The sequence below is a fragment of the Notamacropus eugenii genome, chromosome 2, assembly GCF_028372415.1.
Source record: "Notamacropus eugenii isolate mMacEug1 chromosome 2, mMacEug1.pri_v2, whole genome shotgun sequence".
In the NCBI taxonomy this organism is placed as follows: domain Eukaryota; kingdom Metazoa; phylum Chordata; class Mammalia; order Diprotodontia; family Macropodidae; genus Notamacropus; species Notamacropus eugenii.
Genome location: NC_092873.1, coordinates 287,758,950 through 287,785,857, shown reverse-complemented (window position 1 = coordinate 287,785,857; position 26,908 = coordinate 287,758,950). Strand labels below are relative to the sequence as shown.

Genomic DNA, 26,908 nt, shown 5'->3' with positions numbered 1-26,908 from the left:
CTTCTTGAAAAAGCTGTCTACACTAGAGGCTTCCCTCCACTTTCTCATCCACCTACTACTGTCTATTAAACTTTTTACAACTGATTGTTCATTTCCACCACTGAACTTAAATTGCTCTTTCAAAGGTCACCAATGACTTCTTCACTATGAATGTAACAGCCTTTTTTCAGTCTTTATCCTCCTGGATCCTTGGTAACAAAGGATAGTGCAGACCACTCCCTACCTAGGCTTTAGACACCACACTCTGTAGAGTCTCTACCTCTCTACTAGTCCTACAACTCCTTACAAATGTGTGTTCCACAGAATCTGGCTTTAAGCATCTCCTCATTTTTCTCTACACCCTCTTCTATGGCAATCTCCTTCATTCTTACAGCTTCAAAGACAGATTCAAATTAGATGCCTCCCAAATCTGTATCTCCAGTCACAGACTCTAGACTTACATCACAAAATATAAGAATAGAAAAGTATTGTCGAGGCCATCTAGCACAATCCAGGAACAAGAATCCCCTCTACAACATTTTGTTGTTCAGTCTTTGCCTGAAGACTTTCAGTGAGAGAAAATCCACTAACTCCCCAAAATGTCCATTACCCTTCTGGATAGTTTCATAGTTGAGTTTTTACTTAAATCATTCCTAAATCTTCCTCTCTGCAACTTGCTCCCAATGTTCCTAGTTCTATGCTCTAAAGCTTTGCAAACTAAAGTACAATCCCTCTCAACATGAGAACACTTCAAATACCTGAGAACAGCTCACACAAGCATTTCTCCTATGCTTCCTCTTCTTCACACTGAATATCCCCAGCTCTTATCTAATAACAATAAAAAATAATGAGGAATTATACAGCACTTTAAGGTTTGCAAAGCTTTAAATGTGTTATTTCATTGGAATCTTACAACAACCTTAAGATGAAGGTTATTCCCATTTGACAGGTGAGGAAACTGAGTCTGGAAGAATTAAGCCCTACACTGGCTGTCCCCATGCCTGGAATGTACTCATTCCCTCAAAATCTCTAGCCTCCTCAGCTCAATCATGCAACCTGCATCTGAGGTCTTCTTGATGCCAAACCCAACATTCTTTCCATGCACCACCTTGCTGCCTCTGCCGCCTGAATTTCATCAGCATCTCACACTCCATATATCTAAAGGTGAGCTGATTATAAATCTTTCCCCCTAAGTTGCTTCTCCTTCTGACTCCAATCTTTCTGACTGCAGCAGAGTCGTTCACTGAGACTCTCACACTCATAACTTCAGTGTTATCTCTGACTCTTCATCTACATCACTTCTCACGTGTTTGCTACTAAATCCATCTAATTCTGTTATTCCACATCACTGCCCCACCCCATATCATCTCTTTATTTCCAAGTGTACCATCCTAACACAGATCCTCCTTATCACTCACCTGCACTACTGCAATAACTTCCTAACAAATCTCTCTACCTTCCATTCTTGTCACCCTCCAACTCACTCACTCTTCTGGGCTATGTCACTGACAGGCTAACTTTTCTTCTGCACAGATCTAGTCATACTACATGTCAGCTAAGTGGCACAGTAGATAAAGGCCAGACATGGAGTCAAGGGGACCTGAGTTCAAATCCAGCCTAAGACACTTACTAGCTGTGTGACCCTGGACAAGTCACTTAATCCTGTTTGTCTTGATTTCGTCATCTGTAAAAAGAGCTGGAGAAGGAGATGACAAATCATTCCAGTCTGTCTCTGCCAAGAAAACCCCAAATGGGGTCACAAAAGTCAGAAAACTGAAATGACTAAGCAACAACAACCACAAAGTCATATTATTTCTCTGATCGATGATATTCTACTTTCTACTGCCTGCCAAGTGAAAATTTCCTTGCCTGATACTCAAGGTTCTTTGGGATCTCCTTACCTTTACAATTTATTTTATATTATTTTCTTACTATATAGTCTATATTTCAGTTAAGCTAGACTACTACCTGACCCCTGAATGTGGCCTATGTTATTTATGTCAAGTATACCACCACCCTTCCAATTATCCAGGTTTATTATCTTAATGTTATCCTAGACTCCTCACTCTACTTCACCCACATTTTGTTATTTCTACATCTACTTCTCTTGTATCAATCATTTTCTCTCCCATCACCCAGTCATCACCCTAAATTCAGAACCTCATCAACTCTCCCCTGGCCTACTGCAATAGCTTTCTAATTGGTTTCTCTGCCTCGAGACCCTCTCCACTCTACTCAGTAATACACGACACTCTGATCTCACTCTCAGTGTGCTCTTACACTGGCTGTCCCCATGCCTGGAATGTACTCACTCCCTCAAAATCTCTAGCCTCCTCAGCTCAAGCACCATCTTTTACATGAACTCTTCTCTAATCCTCTCAGCTGATAGCAGCTCCCCTAGTCCCTTGGATTAACTTACATTTATTTTGTACATACCTGTATACGTACATGTCTCCTCTGATAGAATGTAAGCTATTTGAGGGCAGGGACTAATTCACTCTTGTTTCTATATTATCAATATCTAGCACGATGCCTGGTACATAGTAGGCACTTAATAAATGTCTGTTGCTTGATTTTGCTCTTCTGTCTTTACTCATCCTGCTCCATACATTTAGTACGTCTTCCCTCTTCTTCTGTGTCTGTTGAAACCTTACCTATCCTCAAAAGCCATATTTCCATGAAACATTCCAGTTACCTTTTCCCCAGCCTTGAATACTACTTTACTTTGTACTGCTCCAATACACTCATTACGTATTATTGCATAATTTTATCTGTACGCATCTTATTCCCTCAACTAGAAAGTAAACACCATTAGGACAAGGACCATAGCTTATTACTGAACTCTCTATCTCCCCCAGTACCTAAGACAGTACTCTACATAGAATAAGCACTTAATAAATGCCTAAACAAATTTCTTTATCCCTTTATTAGTTGTTCATTTCCACCATTCATTAAGTCAACATCTCCAGCTACCTGAGGATTTATTTTCAAACTACATCCCATGACAATTTAAAGATAAATTATGCCTTTTCCTTTATCCCCAAAACTTTTTACCTATTCAGCTTCTTTCTTGACACAGGAAATGCCTCCATCAAATTCCTTGTCCTTTCAAGCATGAAATCTAGTAGTCATCTGTGACTCCTCACTTCTCTTCTTTCCTTACAGCAAACTGTAACAAAATCTTGCCTCCTATGTACACTTTGCTTATCAATCCCCTCTTCTCCATCACTCTGCCAAGTCTCTGAGCCAGGCTTTGGCCATACTGTATCTTGTACTACTGTAACCTTTTAAATCTCCCAGCCTTACGTCTCCCTCATCACTTCAATAATGTCACTATTAAATGAGTTGAGCTATTTTATTTAAATAATCATTCTCTAAATTCCTTGAGGGGTCCCCAAAAATCCTCCGCACTAGATTCAGGCTCCATTTTTATTTTATAGAATTCCAATGCTTCCCTTCCAAACTCAAGTCTTTGCCCAAACTCTCTGCCCTATGTCTACTTTGTATTGCACATTTATTTACCTCTCTTTCAAAACTTCCTACAACACGAGAACATTCTCCTATTTCCTAGACTCTAAACTATTCCTCAGGTGTCTAGAGATCTCTTTAACTACTTACCCAATTTCCTCCTCTTAGCCTTTACTCACGTTATATTCTCCTCCTGCTTTATACCTGACATATTATTTCAAGCAGCTCCAAGACTTTTATCTTTGTCAGGATATTTTCTTAAACAAATCCGAGGGAATGCATTTTTCCCCCATCCCTTAGCCTGCCTTATAAAACTCTAGTAACTTATAACCTCATTTCTTACTGTTTAAATATGGTTACTCTTACTGTACATAAAGTATAAATTCTTAAGTCTATTTAACAGGGTTCAGTTATTTAATTCCTTATCTAGTTCACTTGGTTCACTCAAGAATGCATCCTGGAAATGAGACCTTTATCAGAGAAACTTGATGAAAAAATCCCACTCTCATCTGTTTCCCTTCTGATTTTTACTACATTAAATTATGTAACAACTTTTTAATTTTATGTTGTCAGAATTGTACATTTTATCTTATGTGATCCTCTTTCTTGAAGTATACCATATCATCTTTAAAAAAGATAATACTGCTTTTTCTTTGCTTATGTTTCTTTTCTCAATTTCTTTTTCTTGTCTTATTTCTATAGCTACATTTGTGGCACTATATTAAATAGCAGTGATAACAAAAATGCTTGCATTTACAACCCTGATTTTACTGGAAAGACCTTTAACTTTTCTCCATTTACATGAAAGGTTTGTTTTTCTATTTAGATAAATACCACTTACTACAATTTAGGAAATGTCCTTTTATTCTTGATTTCAAGTTTTTAATTATCGAGATTTTTGTCAAAAGTCTTATCAACATTTATTGACATAATCATTTGCTTTTTGTTATTTTTAGTTAAAATGATTTATTATATCTATAGTCTAATATTGACCCAATCTTGCAATTCTGGCATAAACCCAACTTGGTCATAGTGTATAATCCTTTAATGCATTGTCATAGGCTTCTTGCTAATATTTTATTTAACAATTTTGCATCAACTTTCATTAGAAATATTGGTCTGCAGTTTTCTTTTTCTTCTTTGGTTTAAGTATCAAGACTATATTTGTATCACAGAAAGAGATCAAAAAGGTTCCTTCTTTTCTTATTAGTGCAAATAGTTAAGATAGTATTGCAATTAATTTTTCTTTGAATGTTTGATAGAATTCACTTATGAACTCCATCTGGTCCAGAGATTTCTGCACCTCTCCTTCTTCACTTTTGGAATTCATTTATAACTTGTTCAATTTTATTTTTCTGATGTTGAGCTATTTAAATAGTTTATTTCTTTTGTTAATCTTATTAGTTTATATTTTAGGTATTTATCTATTTCTTGCAAATCATAAGTTCTGATGGCATATAATTGGGGAAAAATCTCTAATAATTTATTTCTTTTCCAACTGCTTGAAATTCTTCTTTTTCATTTTGATACAATTTGGTTTTCCTCTTTTTTAAATCAGGTTAGCTAAGTATCTATTTTATTAGTTTTTAGACCTCTAATCTTATTTATCAACTCAATATGTTTTTTCCCTTTCAATTTAATTAATCTCTTATTTAATTTTCAGAATCTCTACTTGTTATTTATCCAAGATTTTTTAATGGTATAACCAACTACTCTCTCTCTTTTGTTGACAAAAGTATTTAGAGATATAAATTTCCCCCTAGGAACTGCTCTATTTGCATCTCCTAACTTTTTGTAGTTGTCTAAATATTGTCATTTTCTTTGACAAAATTTTCTATTGTTTCTATACAATGTTTTTAAATGTATAAAATAAAATGCACAGGATTACAAAGAAAATCAATTGAAAGACAAAATCTTAAAAATAACAAGTTTCTCTGACCCCCAGGTTAAGAACCCCTGCTCTATTCTTATACCAGGCTTCCTTTAAGATCTGGTAGTAATGAGATTAAAGTCAATCGATCAACAAACATTTATTAATCACCCACGTGCCAAACACTGTGCTAAGCACTGGGCAGACAAAAAGAGGCAAAAGACAACACAGTTTTCAAGGAGCTCACATAAAACTTCTAAGACCACTAAATCTTTGACTAGCAATCTCCCAAGTGAAAGAAGTGTGTGTATGTTTAGACAAACTTAAGACATGCCTATAAAAACAAACCCAAGCACATGTTGGAAATCCATTGGTAAATCATTCACAGACAAAGGAATATAAATGAATGATCTGGACATTCTCTCTGCCTTGGTATAATTTAGTGTTGTGTTACTTTATAAGCACTGTGAGTGTTAGAGACTATTTAAATAACTCTGAAAAGACCTCATTCTTCCACATTCTTCCTCATTCTTTCAGACAGTATTCTAAGCACAATATTCTAAATACTCTATTGTTCAAAAAAATTTTTTTAAACCATTTATTAAATGCCTACTATGTGTAGGTACTATAGTAGGCAGGGTTACAAAGCTAAAAATTAACAAGTATCTGCCTTTGAATAGCTTATGGTCTGCAGAGCAGAGGTGTCAGGTGCCTGCAAAACTTCTGAATTTAGGCAAACCAGGTTAAGAAATATTTAATTGGGAAATATTTAACAAAAATAAATAAAAATATAATTCAACATATATAACATTAATATGCAGTTTTCTAAATCAACAAATGTCCTGAAGAGATTTATTTTTATTGGAGTTCCACACCAACACCCTAGTACAGTTAACTAAAAACAAGGAGGAAGAAAGCACTAAAAACTGAGAGATCAGGGAAACTTCAAAAAGGACATGAAAGCCTAAGCTAAGTCTCCATGGAATTTAGGTTGTGAAGCGATGGGAGATGGAATGTAGGATTTGAGGAACAACTAATATTTCAGTTTGACCAAAATGCAGTGTCCATGTAGAGAAGTAATGCAAAACAAGGCTGGAAAGGTTGGCTGAAACTAGACTGTGGAAAAGTTATTCACTCACCAAGCTTTTAAAGGCCATCTGCTTGTAAGGTAACATACCTGATGTAAAAGGACAAGTACCTAACTAACAAAAGAGAAAAAATTTAATGAACTACAGAGGAGAATTTTTTTTACTATTGTCATAACAAGTACCAATTAAGTTTCCTAGGCAGATGAACATCATGTTTTTAAAATATGAATTAAACAAATGATTTGCAATTAAGATTTAAATTAATGACTAGGCTTCAATGATCTCTTCTTTATGCAATCTAAAAACATTTTATAAAAAGCCCATAAAATGGAATTCTTGGAAGTTGGTTAATTGAAAGAGAAAAAAAATTCCATCCATCTGCTTCCAGCTACTGCTGAACTGCAAGATCACTTTAGGCTTTGCTCTCAACCCGAACCTTCTTTGATTCTAAAATGTTAGCAGCACTCCTTCACATCTCAGTTCTGAGCTCCACTTGTACCTCCTTGCTCTAATTACCAAATAATTTTCTGGCCCCTAAAGCTACCTTGTATCTCTTTAAAACTTTAAGGAGTTTTCCATGCCATACCAACCAAAAGATTACTTCAGGGAGTTAGGAAAAAAAAAATGAAATTTGGAGGAAAGAAGGTCAATAATCTCAAGGAAAATAACCAAAAAAAGTAAGAAAGAAGGGGACTTAGCAGTACCATGTATCAAAATATACTGCAAAACATTAATCATTAATCATCAAAATGATTTCATACTAGTTAAGAAATGGACAGATCCGCTAGTGGAGTATATTAGGTACAAAACCTATAGAAGGAAGTGAGCCCAGTAGTCTAGTGTCTGATAAATCCAAAAATCCCAACTACTGGGGTAAGGAATCATTTCTGACAAAAAATGCTGTGAAGAGTGGAAAGACAATTGTTTGGTAGAAGTAAGTTACAGAGCAACATCTCGTGTATACCAAGACAAGCTCCAAATAGATAAATATCAGATATACTGAGCATTCTCTTCTTTGTTTTGTTTTCATTTTTTTCCAATTAGCAAAAATTTAATTTTTGTCCCTTTCCCCAATCCAGTGAAGAAAACAACACAAAATCTTTTTTTTAAAGCATTCATGTGTACATATTCAAGCAAAAGAAACTCCCACATTGGCTACATCCAAAAAATGTTTCTCTAACTGTATCATAAAAGATGATAAATTAGAGGAACAAGGAGGAAACTGTCTTTTGGATCTATGAATAAGGGGTTTATGATCATGACATGATGGAGAGGAACACAGGAGATAAGATGAATAATTATGATTACATAAAATTTTTAAAGTTTTTGCAGCTAAAATTAGAAGGGAAGGTGGTTACTGAGAAAATATCTTGTACTAAGTTTCTCTGATAAAAGTTTCACTTCCAAGATATATGAAGAACTAATTCACATTTATAAGAATAAGTTATTTCCCAACTGATAAATGGTAAAAAGTTATGAATAGGCAATATTCTAAGGGGAAAATCCATGTTATTAATTACCTATATAAAAAATGAACCCTGGCAATAATTAGAAAAATGCAAATTAAAGCAATGTTGGCAAAACTGATTTAAAAAAAGAAAATTACTATTGCTTCAAGGACTACAGTAATATAGGCACACTAATATACTGATAGTCAAGTTATGAATCAGTCCAGCCATGCTGGAAAGCAACGTGAAACTATACCCTATACTCTCATACTTCCTTAGAGCCGCTGTTCTAGCACTTCTATGGTAATTAAAAAAAAAGTCCTATTTCACTTTTACAGAAGTTCTTAACAGTTTTGTGTCATGATAGTTTGGTGAAACCTATGAATCCTTCTCAAAGTAATGTTTTTAAATATATAAAAGATACAAAGGATTATAAAGCAATCATACTATAACATTATCAAAAGTTCACAGGCCCCAGAATAAGAACTCCTGGTTTAAGGAGAGACTCTGAAATCTCAGAAGTCTCCCAGAAATGCTCTAAAACCAAACTTTAGGACCTGGGACATAGTATCAGCTATGTGCAGCTCCTATTTTGACTGGCACGGTGAAATGAAGCCAAAATTGTGCCACTTCAAAAGTAACCAAGAGAGATATTAACAGGAAAAGATCTTTTAAAAAAGGCATGAAAATTTTAAGGATCTTCAGGGGAAGTTTTGTGGATTTTCAAAGCAATGAAAACACGAGAACAGGAAGTCTAAGTCTTAGGGTGGGGGAAGGGAGTTGATTTCAGAATCAATAAATCAAAACATGGTGAGGAAGTGTTTTGGGACTTAATTATATGACACTTAACAAAGGCAAAAACATTTTATTCCCATTGAAAATTATTCCCACTTAAGAAGAATTTGTTTTGATCTTTTGTACTATGCTACTACTTCAATATTTAAATGACTTCAAGAAAAATCATTCTTATAATAACTAGTACATAGTATAAGAAGAAGAATTTCTGTTTTGACTTTTAGGACTATTACTATTTTGAGACATTAAGTACTTTCTGAACCTGATGCAGAGGTTAGCCTTGATATAAGTTAATGCCACTAAACAAAGAAAGAATTCAGTTTTAAAGGCTGAATCCTCCTGAAACATCTAAGAAAAGAACTGGGCCATAATTCAAGAACAAGCCCAACACAAATTCTTTTGAAATCCTTTGCTTAGTTCACATCAGATACATTAACTCCTATTACAGCACAACAACATGTCATGGAAAATAGGACATTTCATTTATATAGGGCACTGTACCAAAACCAGAACAGTTCAACAGTGATCCTAACACAATGTTATTCAGCTCAAGCAGCTTGAATTACAGAAATGATATGATTGGTCACTAAGCAGGTAACAGGATAGCCAGGGATAGATACAAGGGTTTAAAGATGACTAGTTGTTGAGTGCCAAAATAAGAATACACAAACTGAAAATAGAAGGAAAAATGAGAGAACAATCAGAGAACACTTCTCCTATAAACACAAAGTTGACAAGAGAAACTCTTCCAAAAAAGGCATTCCTCTTATGAACTCTAAAATTATGCCTTAGCCACTTTTTAAAAAAATCATCAGGTTTTAGAAAGCTCCTTAATAAGGAGCTTTGTAAGGAAATTACCACTAACTAATAAAGAGTCTAGGAGACTTGAAGTCAGGAGAACCTCAGTTTAAATTACAGTTCCCAAATCCTAGCTTCTTCCTCTGTTGATTATTTCCAATTTATTTTGTCTCTATCTTGTTTGTACATAGTTTTTGACTACTTTCTCTCCCATCAGACTGTGAGTTCTTTGAGAAAAGGGACTTGTTTTTTGGGCTTTTTTAATATTCTCAATGCTGAGCACAAAGCATATGCTTAAAAATGCTGTTTGATTAACTTTTCTTTGACAAGATGTGTACCATGGGCAAATCACAACCTACCTTTCTCCTTTTCTGATCTATAAAATGAACATAATTCTCTAGAATCTGTTTAACAAGGTTATGAAGATCAAATGAGAAATCTGTTGTACAGGAAGTCCTTTGCAAACTAAGGGGCCTATGTAAAAGTCAGTTATTTCTATTACAGATCAAATTCGAGCAATATTTTCAGAATCAAGACATCACAAAACAGATTTCAATAATAGCTAAATCTAGTTATAAATATTAGACTTATGAAAATCATAGAATTTTGTCAGTGAAGGGGGCCTCAGAGACCTACTCCAATCCCTTCCCCACATACTAAACTACAAGCCATGAGGTTAAACAACTTGTTCAGAGTCATAGCTAGTTAACAGTTGAGTTGTAAGAAAGAATGCAATCTCCTGACCTGCAGGTCAGTTAATGCCACAACATGACGTCACCTATTTAGAGGACAACACAGCTTCCAAAAGATGCTCAGTCTCTGAGTTTGAACAGACTACTCAATCTGCTGTATTTTACTGGACTTGGCAGAAAGACAAACAAAGTTTTAAAAACAAACCAGCATAACTGCAGAAAGTCAGTATCTCTATTGCTTTGAATATAATTAGCAGTACAGCTATAACGCTTTATAAGCACTTTTTTTTTGTTGTTCTGTATTACTATTTTATTCTGTATATATGCCTTGACTACTTAAAGACTCCCAGGTACAGAGATCAGAGGGAGTCTGGACAACTAATATTTACAGTTAATAAGAAATAAAGCTCCCTTCTTGAAAAATGATTCAAACTATTCCTCCATAAAATTTTTTCACCCAAGCTAACAAGGAGCAAAATTGAAAGTTTTCAGATTTGTTACTTCTTTAGCCCCATCCCCTCTTCTTGATAATAAGCAATGAAACTGAAAAAAGTAGGCAGGAAGGCATCTAACAAAGGGTTTAAACGGCTGAAAAATCAGCTTCGAACACTTCTGTGCTGCCTATTTGACACAATCAGTAAATAACTCTATTCTCTGACTCAAATTTAGTTACATGTATGCAATATAATGGTATAATACTTACAATTTACTGATACTGTTTTTATTACCCAAAAGAAACTAGGGCTATGCCATAATGTCCGATTCCACAACATCTCCATCTTAACAGTGGAAAACAGAACTTCTTAAACTTACAAGTGAAATTTGATAACATTTCAAGAGGAAGTAGTTCCTCTCCAGACATATGATGGATCATTGCATCTCATGTTTGTCAGGATAAAGTGTCTATGGGTTTATCCGACTCTTGCCTGTATCACTTTCCCTGGTCAAAGATAGAGGCGTTTGGAAGTTAGAGGGCAGAAGATTAAAGGAGAGACACAATCAAGGGAAAGAGAATAAAAGTGAGGGGGGGGGAGAGAGAAAAGAATGTGGAAATTTTCTCTCTTTTTCATTCACAAGCAGGCAGAGGAGAAACAGCTGGGCTGAAGACTGGGAAAGTGGAAATTACTATCACAAGTGCCTATCTAGCTAGAAAACATGGACAATTTTTAGGTCAAGGTTAATATCTTAAACCTCTTTTTGGCATAGTTTTTAATTTTTTGCAATAAAGTAAAAAAAACTAAGAACTGCCACTGAAGAAAATAAATTGCAAACCTGATCAGTACTTATTAAATATATTTGGTTCTTCTGTAATTTAAGTATGTTGAGCAACTACTATTTGTTCATCGTCCCTTAAGTCCTATGGAAGACAAGAGGTCCTCTATTAAATTCAATTCTGAAGGGAATTTAACATTCTAGTTGCAAAGATAAGGCATAGACATTAAACAGTTAAGAGCACGATATAATTAAATGTTAATGCAAGTGGCACAAATGATACGTTATGGGTGCTTGGAGGAGAGAATCAATGTGAGTTACAGAAGACTGTGATGACCTCAGTCTTCTAATTCTCCAAATGGGACTTACTTATGAAATATAGAAATATTGACTGAATTAACTAGACAGAACCCTCAGGAACCATATAGTCTGACCCCCTCATTTTACAAATGGAGGAAACTGAAACCCAGGGATGTTAAGTGATTTATTCAAGGTCATAGAAGTAACAAATATCAGGGGTGGGATGGACCTGAGGAACTACCAATACACAACATTACATAAGTGCTTCAGATTGTTACAAAACAAAGTGTTACAGGAAGCTGAAGGGCAGACCAGGAAAGGCTTCATGGAGGGGGTTTCTTTTGAGTTTGATTCTAAAGGATGAGTAGGAATGGAGAACATTCTAGTGCAAACTGCATACAAAAGAGATAAGAACAGAGTATATTCATGGGCCAATTTGACTAAAGCATAGAAAATATGTATGGGAATATAAAATAAGGCTAGAAAGAGAAGACAGCACTAGATTATAAAGGGTCTTGAATGCCAGGCAAATGAGTTTAGCCTTCACTTGCTTAGCATGCAGTAGTGAGTCACCAAAGATCATGGGGCAGCCTTCTCACTATGAAGACACCTCCACCCTTACAGCTTTCTTCTCCAATTAGAGAGTTCCTGCCTGGGACACCTATTTCAGGAAGTGCCAGGCCCACCAGCTCATTTGTCTTCTAGCTTTCATCTGGGCTCTCTAAATCGCTCAGGAACCCCCTTCCCAGTCCTCCAAGTTTTCTTTTATGTTGTTTTCCTTCATTAAAACATAAGCTCCTAGAAGGTAAAGACTGCCTTTTTCACAGAGTTCAGTATACTGCCTCGCCCTGAGTAAACTCTTAGTATCTATCTAGAAGAGTCACATACTTAAATTTACGCATAAGAAAACCTATTCGGAGCTTAAGCATGTGGGGGATGAACTGAAGGAGAGGAAGAGGAAGAAGTGTTAGGGAGCAACAATGCAGCAAAGTGACATTGAAAATCCCTCTGAGGGTGGATGGTGGCAATGGAAACAGGAAAGAAAGGACAAATGTAAGAAATTAACCTTCCCACAAATACTTACTAAGCACCTACACATGAAGTACCAGGACAGGCATTAGACACACAAAAACAAAACAAATATTCCCATCATCAAGGAATTTATTTTATAGACTGAAAGCATTTTATAAGTGAATGGATATAAGAGGTAAGTGAAGGAAAAGTCAAGCGCAAAGAAAACATTTTGAACAAGGAGACAAGATGAAAGGTCATGCCACATAAAGAGGAGAAAGAAAATAAATTCAATTTTAGTTGATGATTATATAACCTTAAAAATTTCCTACAATTAGAGTTATACAAAAGTGAAATGGGCTGCCTCAGAAGGTGGGGGGTTTCCTTTCACAAGAAATTTTCAATTAGCTGGATTTGTCAATTATGCTGGGTTGGAATATCCTTTTTTAGTCATAGACCCCTTTGGAAGTCTGGTGAAACCTATGGACCCTATTCTTAAAATAATAAATTTAAATTCATAAAATAAAGTACAAAGGATTATAAAAGAAACTAGTCTTAATAAAATAGATGTAATTCTTTTTTCCCCATTCAAGTTCATGGACCACCTGAAACCTATTCATGTTCCAGGACCCCTAGAGCTTAAGAACCTCTAGACTAGAGGGTCCCTAAGATCTCTTCCAACTTCAAGATTCTGTGATATTCATCTAAAGAAATGTCAATCTATAGAACAAAAGGTGACATTTTTATGAAATTATAAAGTTACTTCCCCTAATAGATAATGAGTAGAAAAAACAGCAAGCATAACTGGTTATTAGCATAACCAGTTTTACAATACAAGGATTTAAGTGAGTCAGAGGTTTCAGATTCTCTGTATATTACTTCATTTTGCCAAACCAGTCCAACAACAAAATCCCACAGAACTATTCATCAATTATATGATTCCCACATAGCAATGTTTTCCCAGAGAGAAAAAGGGCAGAGCAAAAAAGAAAAAGAATTTAAGATATGGTACCCAAAAGCTGAGTATTTAGCAGATACAACTACCAGATAATTGTTATCTGAAAAAAATCTACCAACCAATCAACAAACATTTCTTAAGAACCTATAATGCGTACATAAGCACTGAGGAGTGGGAAGGTAAGAGTGAAATAATCCTTGCCCTCAAGGGATTTACACAGTTTTTTTGTGTTGTTTTGTTTTTTTTTTTTTAAATAATGGAAGTTTCCATTCTAATGGAGGGAGAAATCTTGTGTAAACAAACACACCATATAAAATGAATACAGTATGAGGGGGTTTTAAGAGGGAATGTATTATTAGCAGGTAGAAGGAATCAAAGGATTCACAGAAACTGGTACTTGAGTTAAGTCTTGAAGGAAACTGGAATTCCAAGAGATTAAGTTAAGGAGGAATTCCATGCATTTCTGGGATGGATGACAACCATCATTTAAGGCAGTAAAATGAGATGGGCTGTTGTGCATATAGAACAGTAGAAGAGTGCAGCCAGATCACAGTGTGTGCAGGGAAATACTTGAGTTAGAGGATACTGGAAAGGTAGAACAGAGTCTAATTTCACTCATATTGCCAGAATAATTGAAAAAAAACAACAACCCACAAGCATAAAACTCAAATTGCCACAATAGTTATATAAATTCCCTGTATAACTACACTGAAAAAGATAAAAATGGGGGGGGGGAGTAAGAGGAGGAAGGGAGGGTAGAAATTAAAATGGAGTATAATGACAAAGATAAACAGAAAATCAGGCCCTGGAGATATAAATTTTCTGTAAGTAAAAGCTCATCCAAAAGCATCTTACATTTGACTAAAAGAACAAGAGAGTGAAGTACAAACATGATACTGATGACAACCAAGTTAATTATCACATTTTATATTTCCTGATTTTGAAATATAGTAATTTTACTTAATTTTCTGAGATAAAGTAGTCTTCATGGAGGTAACTACATTCATTGGCTTCTAAGACAATAGAGGATTCTGGATATCAGAAGAAATTAATTTCAAAGTACATTGATTTAAAATGCTAATGAAACTGGTTTTGTCTTAAACTCAATAGTAATAACTACATTATTTTATTGGCAAAACTGAATACTTTCAAACTTCAAGGATCTGTAATTTAATCAAACCACTGTGGTGTAATGGAAGGCTTGCTCCACTTCAAGTCAGGAGAGGCCTGGATTGGACTTCTGCCTGTTAAAATGAGGTATGTGGCTTCCGGCAAGTCATTTAATCTCTGTGTGCCATGATTTCCTAATTTTGAAATAAAGATAATAATACATGTAGTTCCTACATCACAAGGTAAGGAGCAAATAAGATAAAACAAAGCACAATGTAAATGTGAGCTCATGTTATTACTCCCTCCATTAACAACTCCTCCATAATTTTGTAGATGGACTTAGGTGCCTCACCACCCCAACCCACCCCCCTCCCCAGGAAAAGGAAAGAAAAAAATCATCATTCCGAAGCCAAACCTCTTAGAATGAGGTGGGTTCTCAGGCAACAAGCACACACTTAGTCCAGCACAGGAACACACTCATTCTGAGCTTTCCAGTGCAGCAGTACCTGCCTGCCATGGCTACTGCTCCACTGGCATGGCCTTTGAAGATCACCAGTATACCATAGCAAGGCATCATCACAGCATGACTTCAGTGCAATGGCAAAAGTGAATACTAAACAGTATACTTTCTCTTTAAAAAATACTAAATTACTAATGACATAATGATATTTTTTTTAGCAAATGACTTAAGGGCTGCTAACCAGCTTAGTGAATCATTTGCATAAATGCACCCAGCTTTCTAACACAGCTAAGGCTAATGACTACTAATCATTTTTAACCAGTCTAAGACTGACTACAACACCTTTTGTTAAAAATCTAAATTTTAAACTAAATTAGCTTTTTGTAAGTCTGCTGATTCACTGTTTAATACCTTTTTTGTTGAACTCAATTCTCTTTATCCCCAGAATGGCTGCATCTACAATCCCTAGCTCAGGGCAGAATAACCACAGGCTTCTCCACAATACAGAACTATCATGTTTGGAGGATTTAACGTGCTTCAGCATATCCAAAAGCACTTTTAGCCAACACAGTGCTAACTACCAAGACCATTCTACTCAGTTTTGTTGGTAATAAAATCTATAATCTATAAAGTTAATTCAGAGTGGAGATGAATATACTTATGTATATATGAGAATGAATATTAGATGAGATGTGATGTTTTAGTCTCATTTGAGGGCCCTTTCTACAGATCTTTCTTGAACACCTTCTTCAATTAACAGTAGCAACCACAAAGACATTTGACCACAGATGCAGCCCAAAGAGAAAAAGGGGTTCCCCAACTCAGCCTTCTGCCCCCAGCACTAGTTCCAGCTGCATTCCTTCCCAGCTTTAGCCTAGCACAACCAACATGACCTACATCACCCTCATAGGAGCTCTCCACACCAATAAATTAAACTAACTGCCTATCTACTTGTGAAGTATTTCTTTTATAATTACCCTAAGCATTTAGAACAATGCAGAGTAGGCTCACTCCTACCTGTGTGGGGCAGGTTTCGCTCATAAATAGAGAAAAGAAATCCATTTTGACTTTATGTATGTACGCTATATAAGAACACTGGGGAATCTGACTGGGTATCTGAAATCTAATCAAGTGAATCTGTCAAAGTACCACCAAATTTTTAAAAATGAAGTAAAAATTTTTAAACAAAATAAAACAATTTTCATTTAAAAAAAAATGAACTCATAAAAAACCTGAGTCAGAGATTATAAACTTCACCTGATTTTAGAAGTACATTGTGCATTTAAACTTTATAACGGTGCTTTCCCTACCATTGCCCTGTGAAGAAGTAATACAAGTAGAATGTGCATTTTACAGCTTAAGGACACTAAAACACAGAGAGGTTAGAGACTAGCCCAAGGTCTCTAAGATCAACTCTGATTTGAATCCCGGTCTCTGGACTCCAAATACAGCCCCTTTCCACTTAAATATACTGCTTCCTTTTGATCAAGGGTATACTGTATTCTGAAGTAACAGATTACATGGAATGGAAGACAGTGAAGTACAATGAGAAGACAAATCTATTGTCTGTGGCAAACTTAAAGGCAAAGAGGGATGCTCTTTCCTGGGAAACATTTGAGTAAGGATTAAAGGAGGGCAAAACATTAGTGAAATAGTGGCAGCTATTGAGGAATGGCTAAATAAACTGTGATAAATGAACTTATGTTTATTATTGTGTCACAAACAACAACAATAACAGCTAGCATTTTATATAGCATTTTATAGTTTGCAAAGTGTTTTAAAAACATCCCATTTAACCCTCACAATAACCCTGGGAAGTGGGTGCTTTTATCATCCCTATTTTACAGATGAGGAAACTAAAGGAGACAGGTTAATTCCAGGATCACACAGAAGGCCTTGAACTCGGGTTTTCCTGACTCCAGGTCCATCACTCTTATCCACTAGCTGTAGAGGAAACTGAGAAGGCCTTTATAAATTGATGGAGAGTAAAGTGAACAGAACTAAGAGACCAATTTATATAACGGTAATATTACAGAGAAAAACAACTCTGAAAGGATTTAAAACCCTATCAAGGCAATGATAAACTATGATGCAACACTCCACTCATTTCCTGACAAAATGCAGAGTCAAACGTTTTCAGAAGTAGCTAATGTAGGAATTTGTTTTGCTAGATTCTTTATAGCTATGTATTGAGGGATGGGGGGGGGGGGGGAGAACACTGTGTTTAATTTGCTCCGTGGAGAGTAGAACAGATTAAATTTTTTTAAAATGCCTGTTACTTGAAAAATAAAAATAATAAACTATGTTTTTAAAAAGATATAATGGTGAGAATATATTACAGACCATCCAACCTTGAGGAAATGATTGGATGATGCATGTCTGACCCAGCTCATAAAATTGGTAGAAAGAAGAGTTGTGATAAGGGACACATTAGTAATCCTGCTGGAGGCCTCTCTGCTAAAAATGAAGTAAATGATAAATGTTTTACTCTCCTTAATGATCTTTCAAGAGAAAAAATGAGAGGTGGGATTATTATGCTGGACCTAATTAACAACAATAAGAAGGTAAAGAATGACCGGAACCTTGGAAGTTGGTGACCATTCCATCTTAAGAATTCATAGTAGATAAGGAGGTGAATATCACAGCCACACAAAGGGAATCCATGGATTAAGACTCTAGAATAAAAACCTACCAATATAGTCAAAAATGATCCAGATGAGAAAGAAAATAGGGAATGGCTGCAATAGGGAGCTAGCTCATTTTAAACTCTGATTTCAAAAGGGTATGCACAAGAATCAGCACAAACCCCACCTTCTGCAGACCTGTCTTAGTCACCCCAGCTTTCAGGGCCTTCCTCTGGGAAACTATTCTAATTACACCTTTTATGTATATATTTATTTTCATGGTGTCTCACCATTAGAGTGTGAGCTCCTTGAGGACAGGGAGCATGTGGTTTCTTTTTCTTTGTATCTCTATGCACAATGCCTAGCACATATTGTTTAAGGAGTGTTTGTGGACTGCCTGACTCAAGAGGTAGAAGCAACAGGTAACTGAGGGAGAAAAAAAAGAATGGTATGGTTCTATTAAAAATATAATAAAACCGTAAACTCAGTATGAGGTTTATAATAAATACTGAAGGCTACAAAAGGCCTTTTTTTTTTTTTTTGGCCCAGGTGGGGGTTAAGGAGTGGGGAGATGCAGTATGTTGAAAGCAAGAAGATCAGGAAGACTGGTGTTTCTGCTTGAAAGGGAAGACAAAAATGGACCAGCTATACCTGTATTTCTACTCAATTTGCTTTTTTCTTTCATTTTTCTCTCCCATGGGAAATAATCTTAAGATTGAGAAGTACAATACAAAAACGATTAACAGAAACTGAAACTCAAAATACATGATGAGATAGCAAAGGTACGCAGCAGGTTAGATCATGGTCCACACAACCCAGAAGGTTAACTGACTTAAATTAATTAAATCCTAGGATACTCAAAGGACTATTGGGAGAGACTGCCTACTATCAGTGATCAACAAACTAAAAAGCATTTTTTAAGCTGTGTAGGCATTGTGCTAAGCACTGAGGACACAAAGACAAAAGTGAAACAAATGTAAATCTTTTCAAGTGTTTACATTCTAACATGGGAAACAATGTGTATGTGTGTACCTCCGTATATACATACTTGCACACAGAGACAAAATTAATACAATAGCAGCCATGGGGAATCAGGAAAGGCTTCATGTAAAAGGTAGTACATGAGTCAAATATTGAAGGAAATCAGGGATTTCAAGAAGTGAAGATTGGGGAGGAAGGAGAACATTCCAGGTACAGGAGCTAGCCTGAAGTACTGAGAAAGGAGAAGGATTGTGTATGCAGAACGACGAGCAGGACAATGGTCTCTGAATAACTGTGACTGAAAAGGAGAGGCACCAGGGGGCTGAGAGTCATATACTATTCCAGTTTTCAGAAAGGGGAAAAACTCACAAATGTCTCAGATTTTAACTTGGGGGCCCAAAGTTGATTCAAGACAAAATTCTTAAGCAGATTATCAATGAGACAACCTGTGAACACTTAGAAAGGAAAGAGATGATTCTAGACCATAAGACTTGGAGCTGAAAGAGATATCATCTAGTTCAACTCCATCATTTTGTAGATTAGAAAACAGAGAACCAGGGAAGCAATGTATCTTGCTTACGGTCACAAAAGTAGTAAACAGCAGGTCCATGATTTGAACCTACCTCTTCTGACTCCAAATCCAATGATCTATCCACATATAATGCTGCTTCACAACTAGGATTTATTAGGAACAAGTCAAGCTAGCCTAACCTAATTTCTTTTTTTAATGAATTAGGGGAATGATGTAGATACAGAATATCTAGACTTCGATAAAACACTTGACAGCTTTTGTTATTCTTACTGCTAAGTGTAGGATCAATACTAACATGGAAGGCCACAGGATTTGTTCCGGGACCTGTTTTGTTTGACATTTTTTTTAATCACCATTCTGAATGAATATATACATGTACATACACACACACACAAGCTTATCAAATTTGCAGAAGATACAAAATTATATATATAATACACTGCATGGTTAAATTAGGATACAAAAAGAGTCTGACAGGTTCAAATGCTGGGGTGGAGCCAATAATATGAAATATAACAGAGGTAAATGTAAATTCTCACACCTGGGTCAATTTTCTCAAAATCAACTGAACAAGTAGAAAAAGGGAAGGAGATGTTATGAGAAAATAACATATGTGAAAAAGATGCAAAGATTTAATGGGCTTACTAAAAGTTAGTTGTGTGTTATGATAGCCCAAAAAGCTAATAATGATCATATTGAGTCTAAGGTGCTGTTTTAGAGTAGGGTGACCAGGATGATTAGGGGACTCAAAACCATGCAATGAGACTCAGTAGCAGGAAATAGAAATATTTAGCCTAAAGAAAAAAAAAAGACTTAGAGGGACAAAATAACAGCTTTCAAATGTCTAAAAGGCTGCCATGTTTAAGAATTATTTGTCCTGCTAGACCCAAAGGCAGAATTAGAAACATTAAGCAGAAGTCAGAAGAAAGATTTCAGTTCAACAGCAGAAAAAATGTCCTAATAATCACAGACACTAAAAAATTGGAATGGACTTCCTCAGGGCACAGTTAGTTTTCTATCACTAGAAATCTTCCAGAAGAGGTTGTGGAAAGAGCATGGCATAGTAGATAGAGCACTGGTCATCTTATCAAGAAGACTTGGATTCCAAGATTATGTCTAGTTCCACCTGCAGAATCATGGGCAGTTCTTTTAACCTCTCTCAGACTCATTTCTTTGATCTGTAAAATGGACATAATGGTAGCTTCATGTACCAGTAGAGCTTCCCTCAGAGGGGTTTTGGGAGGTTCAAATGATATAATATATGTAAAACACTCTACTTTAAAATGTTATATTAGTCAGTTATTACGATCATCATTATCACTGTTACTATCGTTAGGCATGTTGTAGTGGGATTCATAACTTCAGTAAGGATTGAACTGAGGTTCACTTTCTAGGATTCTATTATTAGTTTGGTCAATTAAAGTGCTTTATATCTCAAACGGGGAAGGTTTTTTCGTAGTCTAATCTATAAACATGGAAAATTAGACTGACTATAAGGTCAATGTCCAACAGCAGCTGGTCAATCTTGCACTACATCCACTTTAGCACCAAACAGTTGTTTAAAAAAAGGGTGGAGGGGGAGTGAGGAATACTTATGAAATAGTTTTAGGATTAAATTTGAGATTTACATAGTTAAACTTTAAGATAAGGATTCAATACTTATTTTTAGCAGTACATTTGAAAAAAGCTTTTACCAAAATAGTGTTGAGGGTGGAGCAACAGTAAATCTAAACAATACAACAACATTAAAGGATAAAGTTTTGAGACTTTAATAGCTGTTAACACTCCCCATAGACACCTCATTTCAGACAGGTTTTTACACTTGGTCTGGGTAACCATTAATATGTCATTGAGGCTGAATAACTGCATGATGGAATGGGGAAGAGGGAAAGGGATGTTTTGACTGGATTAGGGCTTTCATAGATTCACAGATCTGAGCCACAGTCTAAGATATGGACTTATAAAAAGAAGCAAATGGATCTATAACAGGAGATTCAACTGAGCCAGGACAGGGAATAAGAATGAACGTGGGTCCCTGGGAGAAAAAGTTTATTCATAAAGTCCACCCCAGAGATACAGAAGGCAATAGCCAAAGCAACAGTAAAACAACAAAAACTCCTTGACCTAGCCTTCTGGAGCACAGAAGAGGACTTCCACTGGAGTTCCTAAACCAAGACTCTTGTATAAGAAGAGTAGTACCCATGTGGCCGTAGCAACCAGCAGAACAGCAAGAGACCAGGATGTGACATGATAGAGCAACCTACATCTTTTCCTCTGCTACTGGGCAGGTGTAATGGGAAAGAGATTGATTTGACTTGACTTGATTTTCTTTTTTTGAGGAAGGAGGGAAGAAGGGGGAAGTAAGGGAAGGCATGACTGGGTTGAGACTGCCAATGAGTTCAACTCCACTATGGATAGGCACTGGAAGTTACCAGTGTGGGTCAGTTCTTCCCCATAACCCAGGTCCACCCCATATTGATGCCAGGCTTCTTGCAGACACCAGAACAGTTTTAGCCCTATTGTAGCTCAGAACTCCTGAGCTCAAGTGATCCACTAGCTTCAGCTCCCCCCCAGTAGCAGAGATTAAAGTCATATGCTACTATTCAAGACAGGGGTTGACTTGAAGAGTAACTGCAAGTGTGATATTTTCTTCTGCGGCTAGGGTAACATTCCAAGTCTAAAAGTCTGTAAAAGTTCCTTGGGAACAGAGGGATAAATAAGTCTTTTTCCAGGGTGTCTCAATCATAGCGTTGTAACTAGAACCACTGCAGAAAGATAGGACTCACACGCAAAAAAAAAGATGAATGTATCTTGAATGTGTATTGATTTCTATGAATCATTTATTTTAAGTCTTTCTACACGACAAAATAAAGGCTGTTCTATACTTGATATATATTGTCTTCTTTAGTAAATGCACTGGAGTTGAGGGTATTTTTATTCACATATATAGAGATCATAACATGAGCTATATTCTGATATAACTCCTAGGCACAAAGCTGAGTAGGGAGATGAAAAGTCTAATTCTGAGGTTCCCGGGAGAATCTCAGAATGAGTACCTGAGCCAAAAGGTGAATTATGAGAACTTCCAGACTGAAGCCAGTTATGTAACTCCAGAGCATGGAGTAGTATACCCTAGTTTACATCTGTAACCTGCAAAATTATTCAAACCATGAAAATAAGTACAGTTGGGGTATCTGGTAAATCCTTGAAGGTCTAACACAACTACAGTTATGCCCTTTACTGCGTTCTCTAAAGTTATTTTACAACATCATGAGATTTATGTAATTTCCCTTGGGGAGATTACCATTCTCTAGAGTAATTCAGTTTCAAAAAAGAGGGGGAAAAGCTATTCCAAAGCTTCAGATTCTTTTACTCCTCTCTAATGAACCTATAAAAACAATAATATTAAATTAATATGATCTAATTTACTAGAACCCTAAGTGCCAATATACTCGAGATGATTTTTAGAATCTGATACCAAAATACCTCAAAAATTCAAGGACAGTCTTGCTGAGTGAAAACCATATCTGACTTCAAAGAAATACCACTAAAACCAAATTTCAGGTATTAGAGCCATTGATTTGAGGCCTTATTTTTAAGGCTATCAGGAAAGATAAGAGAAACAGTCGTCCAAAAGTCTGTCACTCTTTAAAGAAAAAAAAAATCAATCACTTTATAGCCGATATTGGCTATGATAATGGATTTATGTAAATTATCCCTTTCCTTCAGTTTAACCCATTCTTACAGGAAAGCTATCTTATCTCTTCGCAATCGCCTTGAATAACCCCATTCACTCCTTTAAGTTTACTCATCTATCCTCCCCTCTGTAATACAAAAAGGGGGAAAAAAGACAGGTCTGATGGAAAGTTAAAGACTATCGCTATTTCGGCAGCAACTGCACCAGACACACCAGCAGCAGTACCTCTATACCAAGAGGCTTCTTCCAGCTGCAGAGGATCCTGTCATTTACCGACCGCATTCATCTCTCATTCCCAAGCAGGGACTGATTTCTACTTTTCCTATATTCGTCTTCATCTTACTAACTATCCCAAATACAGAAAGAGAGCTGCACCTGAAGTGGGGAATGAGTGGGGTTTAAATCCTCCTGCCTCTGACACCAGCTCATTGAACCTTCTCGGACCTCCCTCCCAACGTCGTAGGGAAGCTCAAATGGGATTTTTTTTACCCACACAACAAAAACGCTAGAATCCTCCTTTACCATGTTGTCCCCTTCTTCTGCCCGGTCCACCTGGCTGCCAGAACATCCCTCACGACGTTTACAAAGTATTCTGCAAGTTTTAGCGCATTCCATCAACAAGCGTTTTGCGGATCCAACTCCTACCGGGTGGCGAGGCCCGGGGACGTTTCTGCTTTCGGGAGCTGACCGAGGAGTCAGCCGCTGGGAACTATTACTACGAACTGGCCCCGCTCGAAGCCCCTGCCCGGGTCACCTACTCGGGCTCGGCGGCCAACCCGGGCCTGGCCCCACCGGCCAGCGCCGGGACGGTCCTCCCTCCGCTCCAGTCACGCCCTCCCGGGGAGTCGCCCCCACACACAGACACACGCCCACGCACACCCCGGCCACGCCCTCCCCGGCCCCTACACACTCACACACACACACACACACACACACGCACACACGCACGCGCGCCCGCACACACACGGTCACGCCCCCTCCCCGGCCCCCCGCCGAGCCTCCTCACCGAGCAGCAGCAGCTTCACCTCCTTTGCCGCCTTCTCGCCGTCCTCCCGCAAGTTGCGGTCGATCATCTTGCTCCGCTCCACCGCCGCCTTATCCTCGGCGCTCAGCGTGCAGCCCATGGCGGCGGTGGGAGAGGGGACCGGGCCCGGGGTCACTCACAAAGCGCGGAGACTCGGCTCCGGCTCCGGGGGAAGGGCGCTGAGGCGGCGGCAACGGCGGCTGCTCTCGCGGCGGTGGCTGCTGCTGGGCGGAGGCCCCGACCGTCACCTTCCGTAGCGCCCGGGGAACCGGAAATCCGGCGGTGACGACACTTCCGGCGACGCCCCGCGGCCGTTAGCGTTCTAACTGGGCTCGCGGAAGGAGGGAGGGAAGGGAAGGAAAGGGAAGTGTGGGCCGGCAGCCGGGGTGGGGAGCGGCTCCCCACAAACTGTCGGGGTACCCTTAGGGAGGGCACGGTAACGACCTGAGGCAGGGAAATGGGAGTGAACCGAGGGCTCCCGGGGCCTCGCCCTCCACCCCAGCCGACACGGACGGGCCCAGGCCTTGCCAGAGGGGCGGAAACTGAGGCCCACTGAGCTCGAACCCAGGCCCTTTGCCTCCAGACCCAGGGTTCTTTTTCATACGCAGCCAAAGACCCAAACCCTCCTCCCCAGGGGAAAAGCCTTTTGTCTGTCCGGCCACCACCCTCCTGTCAGCGCATCCCTGGGTGTCAGAACTGGAAAGCATCTTAGAGATCATCCCTGGTTTTAGAAGGGAGAACCAGAGAGGTGAATTCGTGCAGACAAGGCTGCATTCCAAGTCAGAGACCCTGGACTCAAATCCTGGCGCCGTGACTTCGGGAAAGCCACCAAACCTTCGCAAACCCATCTCTGCCAACACTCCTAGTCCCAGAACTGGAAGACACGTTTGAGTTCAAATCCCTAATTTTAAGGGTGAGGAAACTGAGAGGTGAATTAACTTGCTCAGGGACACAGGTAAGCAAGCAGCAGATCTGGAATCTACATCCAGTGCTCCTTCCACCATACCATGTGACCATGGGCAAGTGACCTCACCTGAGCCCCAGTGCCCTCATCTGTCAAATGAGAATAATGGTCCTTGTAATGCCTCATGGGGTTCTTAGGAAGATCAAATGAAAGTATATGTGTGTGTGTGTGTGTATATAATATATAGTATGTGTACTATATATTATATACACACATATATACATACACACACACATATATATAGCACTATATAGATAGTTATTATAAGACATATAAAGTGTTTTCCAAACCTGAAAGCACTGTATTACAAATACCCGTTATTATCCTTACTTGCCAAAGGTCACACATCTAGGGTTCTTGCCTACCTCATACCACACTATACATCATTCCAAGCCTGACTCAACCCTGCCATAAAATCTTCCTTTGTCTCAGCCAGTGAAGAGCCTGGTGCTTTGCCCAGGGAAAGGGATTGCTTTGGAAGTCCATCAGATACTGCCAGGTGGGGGGCTAAGTCTAAGTCCCTGCCCCTTAGCTCACATCTTGTCCCAGTTCACACTTCTCATTATTAACAGGCAGCACTAGACCTCAAGTCCAGTGCTATTTTTGTTACTCAAGGATATCTTACCATCATCATTAATTGAACTTAGGTGCTTTGTACTATGAACAATTCCATAGTTTCTATGCTAAGTTCCATACTTCCTTAACATGGTCATATTACTTGTAGTACAGTTAGTGCTACACACTGTGGGTGCACTGGAAGAACTTTGCAAAGAGACTCGTTTCTGAAATAGCCTAGGCCAAAAGAGTGGGAAACCTATGGCCTTGAGGCCACATGTGGCCCTCTAGGTTCTCAAGTGCAGCTCATTGACTGAATCCAAACTTCACAGAACAAATCCCCTTAATAAAATTACTTGTTCTGTAAAACTTGGACTCAGTCAAAAGGCCATACCCAGAGACCTAGAAGGCCACATGTGACTTCAAGGGCAGAGGTTCCCTACCACTGAAAAGGGATGAGAACAAAAGGGTACTTTTCATAGGTGCCCAAATACTTCAGGGCAATACAGTCCGTTATGTTTATGATCCATTTATTTTGCTGTTACCAGAGCACTACTTGTTAAGTTGTGTCAATTTCAATTCCTCAACAATGTTGTAAATTTAAAGTTAGGGACCATGTTGACTAACAGAAGGTTGATTCCTTCAGAAATATTTTAGGACAACCAAAGTGCCATCACCACATCTACTCTAATTGTAATCCAGCAAAGACATTTCTACCAACTTCTCCACATTCAAACAGATTTCCTTTCATTCCTAAGTGGTCTTCAGGCTGAGAAGGGCTGGTCCAGGTAGATTAAAGAAAAAAAAAGATCTGATTATAAGGCATTTGTATTGGATAGACAATTGTTATTTTGGGTTGAGAGTAACTGCAACATTGTGGTCATGCAATAAGAGTTGGCCTTTGCTCTTCTTGGTCACTTCTCCTTTGGCAAGCTATTGAATGAGATGTGTAGGGATTGAGGCAAGAATAGCTTTCAGAATATAGGAAGACAACAATACTTCTTCATTAATTGGTCATCTTGGTGACAGGACAGTATAGCAATATTGACATTTATTAAGCACATACTATATGCAAGGCACTGAACACGGGTAGGACAGCTGAGAGGGCATCTCAAGACAATCGATTGGTCTTCACTTTTCTTCATGGTCCATCCAGACAGGGACAACCTAAATAGCAAACTAATCCATGCTTCCCTGAAATGAACAAGGACTGGTTCTAGAACCAGAAGACCTGGGTTCATATACTGTCTCTGCCAGTCACTACTTGTGTGACCTTGGAGAAACCTCTGAGCCTCTTTTTCTTCAACTGTAAGAAAACGAGGGAACCAGATTAGATGGCCTC

At 38.0% G+C, this 26,908-nt stretch overlaps 1 protein-coding gene across 2 annotated transcripts in view; it reads right to left on the bottom strand.

Annotated features, from left to right (window-relative positions):
• The window catches only part of GNAI3 (G protein subunit alpha i3), a 46,028-nt gene extending 21,699 nt beyond the window's left edge, over nucleotides 1-24,329 (bottom strand). Inside the window, exon 1 of one of the 2 annotated variants that reach the window (XM_072644255.1) lies at nucleotides 24,030-24,329. In XM_072644255.1, the coding sequence (XP_072500356.1) occupies nucleotides 24,030-24,147 (118 nt within the window). In that variant the 5' untranslated portion in view covers nucleotides 24,148-24,329. Of the gene's footprint in view, nucleotides 1-23,545; nucleotides 23,890-24,029 lie in introns of those variants that run through there. The other variant, XM_072644256.1, reaches the window with a different exon arrangement.
• Between the last annotated feature and the right edge of the window lie 2,579 nt (nucleotides 24,330-26,908).